This window comes from Coturnix japonica, chromosome 5 (genome assembly GCF_054131305.1).
Source record: "Coturnix japonica strain WE chromosome 5, WE-NBRP24, whole genome shotgun sequence".
In the NCBI taxonomy this organism is placed as follows: domain Eukaryota; kingdom Metazoa; phylum Chordata; class Aves; order Galliformes; family Phasianidae; genus Coturnix; species Coturnix japonica.
The window spans coordinates 42,832,310-42,847,884 of record NC_140667.1 but is presented as its reverse complement, the minus strand read 5'-3'; the positions used below and the strand labels follow the sequence as shown (position 1 = coordinate 42,847,884).

Sequence of the window (15,575 nt, the reverse complement as noted above, 5' to 3'; positions counted from 1 at the left end):
AGTGCACTTCTCATTACCACTGTAATATGCATAGCTCAGTTAGGCATGAAAAATGAAGAAACAAAAATTGAGGAACTGTCTACTAATATCTCATAATGTCCCCAAGCATACTTACATCTGGATACTAATTTTGCACAGCACGACACGTCTTAAGAGCTTACAATACATCACAAAGTTCCCTTTTCTTACCTGGCTCTGTACAGTTCTTTTCTTCATGCGTTCCATTAGGTAATGCCATCAGTATTCTATTCCTCCATGTCTCTGATGAAACACGTGTGTCTGCAATACTTGATTCTTGGCCTACATGAAATAGAAAGAGGTTATATCTACTGTCCCTGAGATTTTCCTCCATCATCTTAACAGGACTTCATGTTCACCACTAGCCAAGGTCACAGGCAGACCATCAGTATCAGTTAAGTGAATAGTGCAAAATGAAGGTGTACCTCTGGCACATGCCAACACAAGTATGACTGGTACTCCCTGCTACCAAGGGTAAAACTAGCTATGAAGGTCTCCATCTGAGCTGTCAGCATGTTCTGGCTATCAGAGTACCTGGCTATGACCCTTAACAGCAAAATAATTCTGCAGCAAGCAAAAGTTGAAACCTGTACCTGTGAAACTCAACACTTACATATCCTATACGTGAAACCAGCCCAGCTATGCTGACATGCTGACATGAATAATGATCACATTTTCATTTAGTCATCTGCATTTGCAGATACTACATCATGGATTTATCAAAAAACATAAATGCATATTTCCAAGTTCCAGATATATTTCTGCTTAATGCAAACCAAGGGGTTGGCCTTTTTAGCATAGGGTGTACTTGGTAACATCAACCCCTGCAGGATTTGTTGAGAAAAATAAAAAGTATTGCTGTAAAAGCTATCAAGAAGTAAGAAAAACAAAACCTGTTTAGAAATCAGGGGAGTTTTAGTCCGAGCTCATATTCCAGAAACAGCCTCCGTGGAACTTACTGAATACAGTGCGTAAGATGCACTTGTGCAGGGTACATGACCATAATAACCAAAGGAAGTAGAGATTCTCTTAAATAAATTGCTTCCATTACAACCATACCTATATCAAATAGTATAGTACCAAAAATATCCCAGGCTTGATCTTGCTACAGTAACTCTTGCTAGAAAACCTAGCTTGGAAAGTTAGTCTGGGTAAAACACTTGCTGAAATAGTCTGCTGCCACAACTATAAGAAACTCAGAGAACAGATGGTCAGTGTTTATGGATATAATATACAGCAAATTAGCGGGCTGAAAAAAAAAAACCTCTACCTGATGGAGTGTACCAACAGAAATCAGGTTATCGGGGATTTAGTTGATAACCAAGGAGATTAAAAACTTTCATTAGTCATGGCATTTTTTCACGCAAGACCAAAAAACATCTGGAAACCCTTCATCTGCAACTAAAACCTCAGCCCACAGAAACACAACTAGACCCCAACCAAGCTGCCTTCACAAACCAGCCCATTTATGAAAATATCTGGCTGCTCAAGAAAAGAAAGAAGTCATAGGCATGACAGATACACAGTTGTATTCAAGGCAGGACTATACTGTGAAACCACAGTTAGATAAAACATTTGAAGTTTTAAGACAAGCTATATGCTAATACAGCTGATATCCATAGCTCTAAGCTATCCTATCTAGGATGGCAACAAGCCACCACATACCTCAAACATAACAGGCAACAATGTGAGCACAAGGGCCTTAAAAAGCATGAAAAGTTCCACTAGATTATTATTTTTTTTCCTTCCTAAAGCGCACATTTCAACCTCAACTTGAAGCAGATGATCTATTCCAACTACAGCAAAGATGGGATCTGGGCTTTGTTTAATTTTGTTCTTAAATTCTCATGAAACAGGTTTCACGGGTACAGGTTTCCTACCTAGGGGGCTGTATGCAGCGCCCTGGTAACCTTCACTTTCCTATTTAGGGGGATGCAAGGCAGAGTGGAAGAAGAGAACCTCCAGTTGTACGTTTACAGCCCCAGATGCGCCAGCAGGCAGAAAAACAAACAAGACCGCAACAAAAGAAACAAACAAGCAGAAAAACACCGGGCACAACGCAATCGACTATCGGTTACCAATAAGTCACTTGTATAAAGGACTCGCTCCCTAAATTACGAGGCCGGCACCGTTCCTTTCCTATCATACAGAACGTTCTGTCAATCTCAGACTGTCACTCAGGGGAAAAGATGGAGAGAAGCAGCCGTTGCAGCTGATGGAGGTGCACAGCCACAGGTTACCAACGAGAGGCGGCCCGGAGTTGCCCGGGGACCAGATGCGGCTGCAGCTCGTCGCGGCGGGCAGGGGGCGGGTCCCCGCTCGGTGCCGACCCGAAGCCCCGCGCCCCGCTCCCCGACCCGCCGCTCCAGCACTCACCCCGCCTGGAGAGCAGGCTGGACATGCACCAGACGAAGAAGAGGATGGCGCAGATGAAGGCCAGCTGCTGCAGCAGCATCTCCCTCCTCTTGCGAACTTTCCTCAGCAGCAGCAGCATGGTCTTCGGGCGGGCGAGCGGCGCTCCGTCCAGCTCCATGGGCGGCTCGCTGCGTGCGGGGCTCAGTCCCGCCGCCTCCCCGCGGACGACTCCATGGCGGGCGGGCGGCAGCGCGGGGCGAAGCCGGTGCCCGGAGGAGAAGCGGGGCGGCAGGTGGAGGCGGGCGGGCGGGCGGCCCGGCGGGGGGGCGAGGCGGCGCTCTCAGGGGCCGGGCTGAGCCCCGCTGCCCGCACGCACCATGGCCGGCGGCGGAGGAAGCGGCGCGGCGAGCGCCCCGCAGCCGGCTGCGAGTCAGCGCCCGGCAACGGCGGCGGCACTCGTGGCAGCCCGGCCAAGTTGAAAGCGGAGTCCTTTCCTCCCTCCGTCTCTCCCTCCTTTTACCCCTCGGCACCGACGGGGCGCAGCAACCGCCGCCTCGGGACCGGCCGCCCCCCGCGCTCTCGCAGCGGCGCCGAACGGAACGGACGCTCAACCGCAGCAGATCACCGCTCCCTCGTGTGCGCGTCCTGGACCGCCCCTCCCCGGCAACTTTCTGGGCGCTCCGTGGATGCCCATGGCAACGCGCTACACCCCCCGGCTTCCCCAGGGAGGGGCGGGGCGTCGACTGGCCAAATTAATCCTTTCCACCTGGCGGGGTGCGTGGGGAGCGGCTGCTGTGAGTGCCGGGCTGGGCGCGGGGTAGCGCCGTCTCACTGCGGCCATTGGAGTGGAGGGGGCAGCCCACAGCACCGTGTGTCCCCCGGGATCTCTGGCCTTGTAGTTCGCAACATGGAATGTGTCGTATCCGGCATTATTTCTATTGATGTCACAGCTGAAATACCAATAAAAACATCCTGCCAAAACAAACAAATCTTCACGCATAGAATATCCTTAATCCTCTGTGTTTCCATGTGCTCCTCAAATGAGAGTGGTGGTCTTTTGCTTTGGTTTTTGCTTACAAACTATTGCTGCAACAGTGAGAAGCAGTCGGGACTCGGTGCTGCACCACAGAGCACAGTGTGAGGGAGCAAAAGTAACAGCAGACTGCTATGAGGAAGGTAGAAGACAGTGTTAGAGTCAGCTCATGTCTGTTATTTCTCTCCATGGCCATGCAGGACATCTCCCAGTTGAACCCAGAATAAGCCACTCCTGACCAGCGCAATGTACAGTCTAATTAGGCAACAGGCCCTTTAACACCTAATTCTGTAATAGTTATTCTCACTTAGGTATCCTTTTCTCATAACAATATTCAAGCCTTCTCTCTCAGGGCAATTGTAGCATACATTTGTTCATCAAAGACCTTCATGCTCCGCTGTAGTGCTTAGTTGGCGTGTGAGCAGAGATAACACTGCATGGTTAGATGCTATTGCAGCTTCTAACAGCCATCATAATGCCCGAGCACTAATTCTTCACGTGGCTTTTTATCATGTCTTTACTTGGGCCTCCCCTTCTGCTTGAAATGGCAGTGTGGACACCAATCTGCTATCCACTTACTCGGTGGTTAATAAGAGCTGAGGTGCTGACATGAGCTAGTCTTCTGCATAAAGATTATATCCAGCAATAGCAAGGTTGTGACAACTGAAAGGCACTGCGGAGATTCAGTGTTTTCTCAGTAGCCACTTATCATAAGCTCATTATCTGCTTCAGTGATAAGGCAGAGCAGAGCTGTGGGCTTTGGAGAGGCTGTTCTGGTAGTTACGTCTGACTGAGGTTGCCTGTGACTTTTGTATTTACCAGGTTTATTCTCTTGCTCTTTATACTGAGGATATTTTCTTTTGCGCTGTATCTAAGCCATGGCACTCCTGATATGCAGAGTTACTAACGTTAAGGCAAGAAATTATTACTTTGTCTGGAACTGGGTCTGGAGGTAATACCGTGACTTGCAGATATTTTGTATTTGTGTCTATGGGATTTACACAAGGAGCACGGAACTGAAGTATTGTTAGAGGTCCTGAGTTTCACATGTGAGGGATTTTCATTAAATCTGTTGGGTCCTGTGAAAATCACATGGATGAAATCAAAGCACATGGTCAGTTACAGGAATGCAAGTGCAATATTGGCTTTCTAGATGAGGGCTGTTTTCACTTTTCCGGCTGTTAAAAGGGGTCTGTTTTATAGGTAATGATTACAGAAATCCTGGGGCCATCCCTTGAGGGACTGAAAGCAAGAAAGAGAAGAAAAGAAAAAAAGAGAGAGATCTTTTGTGAATGTTTTACACAAAACTGCTACCTATGAAAGCAGTTCTCAGAGTGACTGTGTGCGTCTCTTCTGAGTACACAAATGAGGCAGATCAAAGTTCAGACTGTACTAATCTCCTAATCATACAGGCTCCTGATTAGCATTTTTAATCAGTCTGGTGATCACAAGGCAGCCTCAAAATTGCTCTTGAATGCTAAACTTAAAGAAAAGCATTTTCAAATTACTTGTACTTTGGTGCTTCCTATAAAAAGTATGGGATGTCTCAAAGAGAAGTGTGCTACACAACTGAGACTCTATTACCTCTCCCCAACAGCTGGCAGCTCCCACACCTGGATGAGAATAAACTGGGCTCCTGGAGCACATTCAGGGCATACAGATGGAGGTAATTACTGGAATGATATCGTGACACTTTCTTCTGATTTGAGACATGTGTGAGAGAATGGTGATAATGTCGGGGCCAAAAAGGAAAAGCTTTGTGGATAAGGTGATATTATATTCTTTTCATTAGCAATCTGAAATTTGAAAATGGTGAGTAAGACACAAGAAACTGTCTTTATCACTGTGCTCACCATTGTTATAATTTAACTTTCATGTATGTCTCATGGTAAAACATGTCACTGAAAGCAGACTAATACTAGCTGCAGCTATCTGCCAAGTTTGCTTGTTTTTCATCTCAAACACAATTAGTATCTTGAACTGAGTAACAGCCAAAAGGCTTTGAATTAGCAAAGAGTCTCACAGGAGATTCATGAAATCAGCTCATCTAAGGAGAAAATATTGGTGCTGCCGAGAGTCAAAGGAAAGTGTAACGCTTGGACGCATTCTCTATGGCACCCCCTAAAAGGAGTAGCGAAAGCAGCAGCAGCAGCACAGCAGGGTGGCTAGAAACAGAGATGCTTTTAGTTGGCCATGAATACTGTCACACAGAAGAGCTGAGAATGCATCAGCTGAGAAGCCCTGAGGTTTGGCAAGTGATCATTTGTGATAGACACCCAGGCAGCCATAGGAGCCTAAGCAAGGTTTTTCCAGCTGATAAAACCAAGATCCCCGTATCATTCCTGTATCCCCAAGATCAAGAGGTAGAATCAAAGAAAAGCTAACAGTGTTCCTGAAAAAAAAACAAAAAACAAAAAAAAAAAAAAAACAGAAAATCTCCCTTAATCCACAAAAACTAAGATGAGAGAAAAAGGAGTCGGTGAGTGAGACGACTGTGATCCTGCTTCTGCTGTTTGGCCAAAGTGTTTCATAGAAGGGAGACAGGGAGGGAAACTTAGTTCGATGCTGTCTGTAACCACCCTCCTGTCAAGAAAGGAGCAATCCTGTGTTTGTTTAGGACCTGGTCTGCAGGAAAGGACTTGATGAATAAGCTTGCAGAAAGCAAATGTTAGCGTATCGATATTTTAATGTTGAACTTTAACTCAGGCCACCATATATCAAGCAGGTATACTTGGACGGTTCTTTAAAATCTAGAAAAAGGTGCTTTGCTGAACCAAACATGAAGTTTACAAAGCAGATCTCATGTTGGGATCAGCACTGAGGGTTCTTCCAGAGTCTCTGCAATGAATGTACTCTTAAATTGAAACTCTTTGTGGATTAAGAGAGAAACTCCAGCTGTACCCATCAGAAGAGTCATTTGTGTGCTAATGTCCTCAACATTTTTTCACTCATTTTCATATTTTAATCTCCCATCTATTTTCCAGTCCTACTGTGCAGTTGTCATTGTGTTGTCATGTTTTACTGTTCCATGCTTCAGAGACAGAAGGTTTTTTTAATGCTGAGTTATTTCTGTAGTTTTGCTCAGACTTTTATTTTGCTTCCAAGGCTATAAATAACATAACCTTGAATTGGAATTTAAATGCCATAAAGTAGATGTCAATCTTGCATTATAATGTTTTAACTTACCCAAATTCTCCCTTGTGCTTTTATATCTTGTGGTTTCCTACTGATGATTCTTCTTTAATAACTTGAAATAATGCTACTTTCTCTTTCAGGTGAGCATCAGTGGTTACACCTCACAGTGAACGCTTACTTAGCAGCCACACATTCACCCAGACCTTACTAGAGAGTTTCATTTATCAGTAATAGGGGATTCTCCTGCAACATGCTGGGAAGCTACAATCAAGAGTTCCTTGAACCTGCTATAGGCAACCTCACAGAAGTCCAGGAAGTGCTGTTACATAAAATGTTGCTATACAAGAAGAATAAAATATAGCAACCAGATCTACACTCTTAATGTGATTTATTTCAAGCTACAAGAAAATAAAATTTCTTGACTACTGATGACCTACATATGCTGTTAACACATTGTAATTTACATGCATTGGCTCTATTCATACTTCAGACAAAGATGTCTCACAAGTAGAAAAGATTTTGTTCCTCTTCCTGTCACCTCAGATCCAACATTAAGCTTCCCAGGGGGCAAAGACTGAAAGAAACATGGGAATAGAGGCTGGGCTGCTCATGAGCAGGGTGAGGATGTCAGCTGCCAGTCACACCATGCCTCAAATGAAGGCAGAACATACCGTCCTCTGTTAACAGGAAGAAATACATTGTGCATATCAGTAGGATTCAATCTGTTGTTGTTCTGCCTATAAGGTTTTGATCAATATCTAGCTTTAAAGCAGTTCCTTTAAAAAATATCAGTATTTGTCTCCTTAAATCTGCATCATCCAAGCCCTCCAAATTAATCATAGCATCTACATTTAACGCCCACTAGATTTTCAGAGATATAAGGCATTTGTTTAACTGCTTGCCAAATGTGAAGAACTCTGGCACATGCATAAAGCCGTATCAAACTGTCGCTTAAATTACAGGGACTCTGTTACACAGCGTATCCTTCCTTACACACATACCATTTCTGTCTTTCTCAGTTTCTCTGGCTTTCTACCTCCACTGAATCTGAGTCTCAGCTGATTCTGCTGGTTTTACATCTTGAGAGTGAATTTCTGTTCCTCTCTGCTCATGCTTGCTTTCTTTTATGCCTATTTCTCTGCTTCCCCTATTTTCTCTTCTGCTCCACATGACTTTGACCCCATCTCCTGATCTTCTAGGTGCAGTATCAATTTTTTTTTTACAGAATTTGTTCCACTTTCTGTAAACAGCACTTCCTCCTCTTCAAGTCTCCCCTTGAGCTCCCTGAGTTTGAGCCTATTATTGATTTTAAAGACTATTCTCAGAGGCATGGGGAGATTTTACTGTGCTTAACGATAACTGAGGAATCTAGTTAGGTGGCATCATGCTGAACATGAGTGATTCCAACTGGTTAAAGCTCTGCAGGTTGGCTGCAGCACTCTCTTCCATCACTACAGAACACATTTCATGTGCTCTCCATAATCGTGTTCCGCTCCCATATAAAGAAACTAAATTCAGTTCTGCAAAATGTTCTCCATTTGTTTTCTTTCTGGAAAATTTTCATACGCCTGTGAAGAATGGTGAGATTCAAATCAATTACTGAAGAGACACCTTCCCTCACCACAACCACTACACTTTTCTGCAGCTTTCATACCCAGTGGGATCTGTTTCCAAACCCCTTTGCTAGTCTCTCTGACTGAGAAGAATCATTAACTAAGCAAAAATTGATTCATTGCAGAGAGAAGACATGGCCGCAGCTATGTGTTTTTAGCCTGAACCACAGACTGCTCTGATCTTATGAATACACAGGAGAAAGCTGTGGATAATTCTCACAAACAAAAAAACCTCAAATGTTTGAAAGCCCAGAGGCTGAAGAGGTTCAGTGCAAGTCCTGTTGGGGTAGCTGAGAAAGATTCAACAGGGCAGCTCCTTTCCCTCATTAGATTAGTATATCAAAATCATTAAGGAAAGAAATACAAGCATTCATCCCCAGTGACTGTGGAGAAAAACAGCTGCAGGCTCCTGCCTCTATGCAAGCAAGTGCAGGAACTTATGCCCTGGAAACTGATGTCCTTGAAACTACAATATTGAAAAGGTGAGAACCATCTTTATTTGGAGACTGGTGGAACATATGTTTGAAGGAACTCTGCGAGGTTGTCCTGTTCGTTCTCTTTTGCTAAGGCAGTATTCAGCTCTCCCTAATGTTGAGTGGGCTTGCTCTTAAACTTTATATCCATCTTGATACTGAAATTGCTGTTTGACTGCCTATCAAAGCTTTTAAAATAAAATGATGGTGAATAACATTAAGAAAATTTACACCTCCTACTTTGGCTGACATCTTTTTTTAACGCTGTGACTGAGCAGAGCTTGGAGAGTTCTGGGAATTGTTCCCCTCATCTGATTGCAGATTTTTCAAAAAGGAAAATTTGTTCTATTGAAAACCCATTATGTTAAAGCTAAGAGAAATTGTAGCTGTCAATCAGGGAAGGGGACAATATTCTTACTGTTTATTTCTGTGAAGCCGGTAGAAATCATAGACAAGTAGGAAGAAAACAACCTTGCCCTGGGAAGATAAATTCAGTGTATAAAATCATACAAAATGACAGTCTGGAGGGAATGGCAATCAGAAAAATCAAGTGAGCAGGAACGGTGCTCAATGGAGTGTTTTGTATGAAGAATTCAGGTCACTTATTTCTTTGCTGTTTCATGTGTCTTCTGTGGAAAGGATAAGAAAGGAGGATTAATTTGCTCCCATTATGATCAGACGAGAGAGGGGAGAACAGAGAAGGCTGGTTCAGAGCCCAGGTTCAGAAGAGTAAAGTGAAAGGTGTTTGTCTAAGGGGGCATTTCAGGGGAAGAAGGGAGAGGAGAGCTTAGGTACAATAAGAATGACAAGACACTTCTTAGCAAATGGGTTAGGCACAGCGCTCTGCCACAGCAGACAAAAGGATCATTAATCAAAGTGGGTTGGAAGGGCAAGTGAAAAGAGCTGAAACGGGGACATGAGCAACACTACCTCCACTTCTGAAGAGCAGCTCTTGTAGTGTGAATTTGAAAAGGGCTGGTGTAGCAGACGAGAGAGACAGCTGTAGCTGCTGTACTTGAAGAAGAATGTTCTCCATGAGAGCATCATTTGTGTTTACAAAAACTGAAATATGCATCACATTCTCCTCCAAACACAGATAACTGACATTTGTTATGGTTACTGAAAATTCACAGTCAAGGCACACTTCAAGCATTAATTCTTTTTACAGTACTTCCATATTAACTTCCTAACAGACATCACTGGCAATTACCAAGACAGTAATTTTGAATATTTTTCACTGGCAAATAATAAGTGCAGAACTCCTACAAATTAAATTCCTTGCTGGATCCTTGCAAAGGCTGGCAGCAAACTATTTGGGTTGGCTTTGGTTGTAAGTGTGCTCAGCTGCCACCCAGAACCTGGGCAGCTCAGGTTCAGCCCAGCTCTGAGCTGGCTGCTCTTTTTGGCTTGCAGTGGGAGTACAGCAAGGAGAGCACTACACCATAGTCCAATTTAATAGCAGCTATTGTGGGTGTCACTTACCTGTCATGTCTGACTCACTCCACCATCTTTTTGTTGTTTTCATTTATATATTTAAACACTCAAATATTCCAGCTACTTTACATTTCACCTCCTCAGAAAGGAGCAATGTTTCAGAGATGTTACCATGGAAACGACAGAGCGAGGAGACAGCTAAACATGAAAGAAAGTCGTCCAACATTCAATCTAGAGACATGCTTTGGGGGATCTTGAAATTAAAAAAGGTACAATTAACTGTGCTGCTGCTGAGCACGTGTTATTACTTATGGCTTTCTTACAAGCAACAAGAGGCCCAGGCCACCCTTTTGCCTCTGACAAAAAAAAAACAGGTTTTCCTTGTATGGAATTTTTAGTCCACAAAGTCCTTTTTGACAGAATAGGTAATGCCACACAATGGAGATGACCACCAGAGTTAGACCAGTTATCAGAAAGGTCAGAAAACTGAAATGGTACTGTTTAGGGTCAGCAGCACTAGGTTCCTCACACACATTTAATCCTTACTGATAGCCGTGAGCTGCGACCATTGGAGGATTGTGAACCAAGATGCTTGAAAAGTTTAATCAGACTATGGGAAAAAGAAGATTAGCATTAGTAGAAGTAAAAATGCAGCTAGATATGGCATGCTCTTTCCAGTTATACAAATAAATACACAAAGCCATTCTGCTCTGAAGTGGGTATTAAATTATCCCCATGGATAAATATGAAAGCATAACTTTGTCAACCTGTCACTGTATATCCTGAAATACCATAATCACCTGTCTGAAACACGTGAAGGAATGACTCCTATTTCTTGTGCTCACAACATTAAATGATTTCTGCCATATTTAGTGATTTTACAGAGCTTTACCAAACTGCATTGTCTGTAGCAAAGGTAACAACAGAAAATCCAATGTTTCAATTATGTGTTAAGCAAGAAAAGTGTAAACAAACAAACCAACCAACCCATATTGATGGCCATACTCACTTCACTCACTGGAAAACTGACCACAGAAACAACGTGTCTTTCTTTCTGCACATGGAGCACAAGGAGATAGATAGAAGTGCTACATGTGATCTTCTTCACAGGCCTACCAGACTGCTCTGTGCAGGTGAAAAGAAATACCGCTATGCTTTAAGAGGACTTGCTGGAAAATGGCAAGTCAGGTCCTGCTGCTAGCTTGAAACACTGATTTAACTACATGCTGTAGAGCGTGCTATGCTCCTGGAGGGATGAGTAGAGGGTCAGACACATGAGATGTCCATGTAGCCCACAGCATAAATAACCTATGAGGTATTCTGGTGGGGCTTCAGTGCCAGCACATTGAGTCCTGAGCAGCAGATCCTACCCACACCCAGCCATCTTGGAAACATGAAGAAACCAACAATGGGGCCAATTCACTACAGGCTGGCAGAGCATGAGAGCATCAGGCAAACTATTGTGGTCATCAGAAAATATATTCAGTCCACAGCTTTTGATAAAAGATAATTTATACAGTTCTATACACAGTCAAAAGAATATGGTCTCTTTGAAGGCAGATAACAGTAGAGCTAAATAAATGTTTATCTGCAGGAAACTGATCTTCAGTCCATTTCACAATCATTCAAAAAAACCCATTGAGCTGCATTCAGGCTTGTGACTGATGAAGGAGTCTCACAGAATTAGTTATGCTGCTGGCACTGATGATGCAAATGAAGAAAAGATATGGGCTGTGTTTTTTGTAGTGTTTTTTTCATTGTTGGAAACCTACCACACTACTCCTGCCCAATAATCATCATAGTCCATAAGCTGGAAATAGATCAGAAAATTGAGGTGAATGTTACATGGCAACCTTTTGTGTAAATGAACTGAATTTCCTATCTTAGCTTTCCAAATGCTAACAAATTATTAAAAAAATAAAAACAATTAAAAAAAATCTGGAATATGTAATTTGGTTTTCAGCTTTTTAAATTAATTCTAATTAATAAATCTTTAAAAGTATGCAAAACAAGACCACCAAATCTGCAGAGGCTCAGCTGTGACTTTGCCATAAAAACTAAGCTAAAGGACACAGCTTTGTTTTTGCTGATTTTGTCCCCCCAGAACAGATCAGAAGCATCCAGGGAGAGGCTGCCTCCTGCTTTCCTTCTGTTCCATGCCTAGCACAGTCTGTCCCCACCATGTGCTGCGGCTGTGTTCGCTGCCATGGCAGACATCCCATCGTGCCCACTTGCTTGAGGTGGGAATGCAGCAATCCCCTGCCTTCAGGCTTTGCTCTACTGTACTGCTGGTGGCAAACAAAAAGTTAATAAGCACATACGCCTCTACTCTTTCATGAATATTTACATCAGCTATCGCTCATGAACGACTATCCATTTCATCTCTTGTCTGAAAAATCTCTTTTTAGTTCTGTTTCTGAGTTGCTTCTCACTGACTCCAACTGACCCTGGACCAAGTACTAAGAGAAGAGAGATCTTTAATCATGAAGTATCTGAGCAAGCTGGTCATTCAGAAAGAAAAAGCTGCTTAAAGTCACTCACAGAATAATAATCATACACAGTGTCTGGTCCTTTTTCCCATGTTCCAGCTAGTATCTGAACTAACATATATAAGCACAGCTACACCTAATTCAGGCTCAGTTTTCTGCTCATTGACCTGGTGTCCCTGAATCATAGAATCATAGAATTGCTTGGGTTGGAGGGCAACTCAAGGATCATCAAGCTCCAACCCCCTTGCCACAGGCAGGGCTGCCAACCTCCACATCTAGTACTAGAGCAGGCTGCCCATGATCCTATCCAACCTGGCCTTGAACACCTCCAGGGATGAGGCATCCACAGCCTCTCTGGGCAGCCTGTTCCAGCACCTCGGCACTCTTGCTAAAGAACCTCCCCCTGAAATCCAACCTAAATCTTCCGTCCTTCAACTGAAAACCATTTCCCGCTGTCCTGCCATTATCTACCCTTTCAAAGAGTTGGCTCCTCTCCTGTTTAAAGGCTCCCCTTAAGTACTGGAAGTCTGCAATGAGGACACCCAGCAGCCTTCCCTTCTCCAACCTGAACAAGCCCTGCTCCCTCAGCTTGTCTTTGTAGGGGAGGTGTTCCAGCCCTCTAATGGTCTTTGTGGCCCTCCTCTGGACCCTCTCCAACAGCTCCCAAACAGCTCCCTCCCCTAGCTGCAAACTTAGTGGAAGGGATTACACTAAGTATTGGAGCAGAGATTCCTAAATGCTAGTTTAAAGCAGGTAAGTGTCCTAGTTGCTATTTTTCTTACTTACAAGCTGTTTTTTTTTTTTTTTTAAAAAAAAAGCCACACAGAGACAAAGCATCTGGAACTGCTATTACAGCAGCATTCATATTGTGTCTGAATTTGCACATGGCTTCTATGTGCAACACCCTATGCATGCAGCGAGGCAGAATAGAATACAAGACAAAAGATGGAAAGGCAGAGAGAAACAAAAAAGAAGTCAGAGCAAACAGCAGACTTCAGAGGTCACAGGCTCTGAAGGTTACAAACATGCAGTACTTCTTTCTAGGAGGATTCAGTCATCTGCTTCAGGATGGCATCTTCCTGCAGAAATCTGTCAAGGCCAGAAGTGTTTTCCTGAATGATCTATAACCTGCCTATAGTAGGGGGGTGGATCTAGGTGATCCTAAGGGTCCCTTTCAATCCAAACCATTCTGATTCTATGATCTACTGGTCATCTTCCTTCTCTATTATGTGTCTTGTCAAAAGGAAGCTGAAGTCTTTGTTTACCAGACTGTTCACTTCTGCTCAGCATGTCAGCCCCAAGCCTCACACAGCTGCAAGGGCTGATGTATCAGAGACTAGATCAGTATTTCTGATTCCATGGGTGGTGAAATTTCTTTTTCACTAAAGCACTGATGCTAGGAACTGAATAATTCTTGTACTTTATCATAATTAGTCATGCCATAACTGAAAAGGAGAAATATACACTGAGAAATTATCACTGAGTCTTTGTGGTTTGGAGAGGATGGGTGGGGGCTGGAATGCAGAGGACTGTGTTCTGGGTCTTTGTGACTTTGCCCTCTGAGCAAGAGTCAAAAATATGAGTTGTTCATGGATGTTATTCAGTGCCAGTTGGAGAAAGTTTTTGCAGCTGTCAATCTGCACTAGATGTTTTCTAGATTTACCTACAAAGTTATGTGAAATTCTGTCCCACTGATCACATAAAAACCCCCAAGATACAGCCAGCCAATTCCTTATACAACTGAAGCTTGCCTTTCTGCCTGGCCTTCTACCTCCAAAGTCGTTCTCTGTGCCACTCTTCATACCCTCTGGTGAATTGTTTCTTCATTTTTCTCATCCTCTACACATGATTATACTCTTTCCTGCTGCTCACACAGAGAGCATCTATATTCACAGTTATTCCCCAGGCAAACGTTCATTTTGACCAGTCATGAACATTTGTGTTCATGCAATGTCTTCCATAGTTCCTGCTATCATAGTGTGCTAAGAAACTTAATTGCTTCCTATATATCTCCCAAATGCCTTTATCATAACAATAAAGTGAGGGGAATGATTTTAATCTCACACTCATGTCAATGAGGTTTAATTACACAGAGGCTGATGGAAGCAACCCCAAATGAACCCAGTGAGTGCCTTTCAGTTTTAAGAAGTACCACATACATCTCTATCTTTCACTCTTTCCCATCAGCCCGCTTGTCAGAGAATAGAAATATTAGCAGGCATCTTCAAACTAGTCACAGGTGAAGGTGTTATTCAGTAACATTAATAAGAGGTAGACCTTTCTGTTTATGAAAGCAAAGATATCAAGAAACCATTTACCTTTTCAAATCTCTTAGTTGCCTTTGCTGGACGAGGCCTGCCGTGCAAAAAGAGTTAGATCAACATCCACAAGACTGATGCATTGGTCTCTGAGTTTCTATCAGTTGCTCTGCTTTTTCAGAAAAAAACCTCAGAATTAATTTCCTACAGAAGACATAGAGAGACAAGAACTATCTGCGGCAGAATACAGGTCAGACTAAGAGTCATGAACAAGCCTGATATTTTTCACTAGTCCATGTAATCACATATGCATATGAACTCTTACACACAAACGTATAGCCAGAAAAAGCTCTCAGTATAGCATAGCCAGCAGTACACTACAGTTTGAGTGGAACTCAGCCTCTATTGTAAAATTTATGAAGAATATAAAACTAAGTTTTCATTTGTCAGTTCAGCAACATTTCCAAGCATTTGAGCACCATTTTTATTGCTCAGAGTACCAGTTACACCTGTGTTATGATCAGGATGCTGATGAGGCCATGATTAAGAAGGGGCACAGAAGCTGAATCAGCTCCTAGAAAAATCAGTGGGATTATTTTTTCCCCCAGCTTAACAAGAATCAAATCTTTTCCTTAAAAGACAGCAACTCCTAGAAAAAGAGAATGCAGAAGAACAAGAGTAACAAATAAATTCTGCCCGAGCAGCATTATTTACCTATTACTGTCATCCAAGGAAAAAATGGTGCTTTAGATGAACTTGAAAATTAC

General features: G+C 43.1%; 1 protein-coding gene and 2 long non-coding RNA genes across 5 annotated transcripts in view; 1 reads left to right on the top strand and 2 right to left on the bottom strand.

The window, feature by feature from the left end:
* The window catches only part of SLC24A4 (solute carrier family 24 member 4), a 77,356-nt gene extending 74,189 nt beyond the window's left edge, over positions 1-3,167 (bottom strand). For all 3 annotated transcript variants that reach the window (XR_014946775.1, XM_015865311.3, XM_015865312.3), the window contains exons 1-2: positions 2,395-3,167; positions 190-300 (exon numbers count right to left, since the gene is read on the bottom strand). Coding sequence is in view for 2 of the 3 variants with exons in the window: in XM_015865311.3 (XP_015720797.1) it covers positions 190-300; positions 2,395-2,551 (268 nt within the window). In the remaining variant the exon portion in view is untranslated. The remainder of the gene's footprint in view (positions 1-189; positions 301-2,394) is intronic.
* A 1,583-nt stretch (positions 3,168-4,750) lies between these two features.
* On the top strand, positions 4,751-6,910 carry LOC107315176 (uncharacterized). Its single transcript, XR_001555807.3, has 2 exons — positions 4,751-5,072; positions 6,682-6,910. It is a non-coding gene; the product is annotated as an uncharacterized LOC107315176 (long non-coding RNA).
* On the bottom strand, positions 6,900-14,977 carry LOC146760780 (uncharacterized). The gene is made up of 2 exons (XR_014946777.1): positions 14,869-14,977; positions 6,900-7,218 (listed from the first exon to the last, which is right to left on the bottom strand). It is a non-coding gene; the product is annotated as an uncharacterized LOC146760780 (long non-coding RNA).
* Positions 14,978-15,575: the final 598 nt, after the last annotated feature.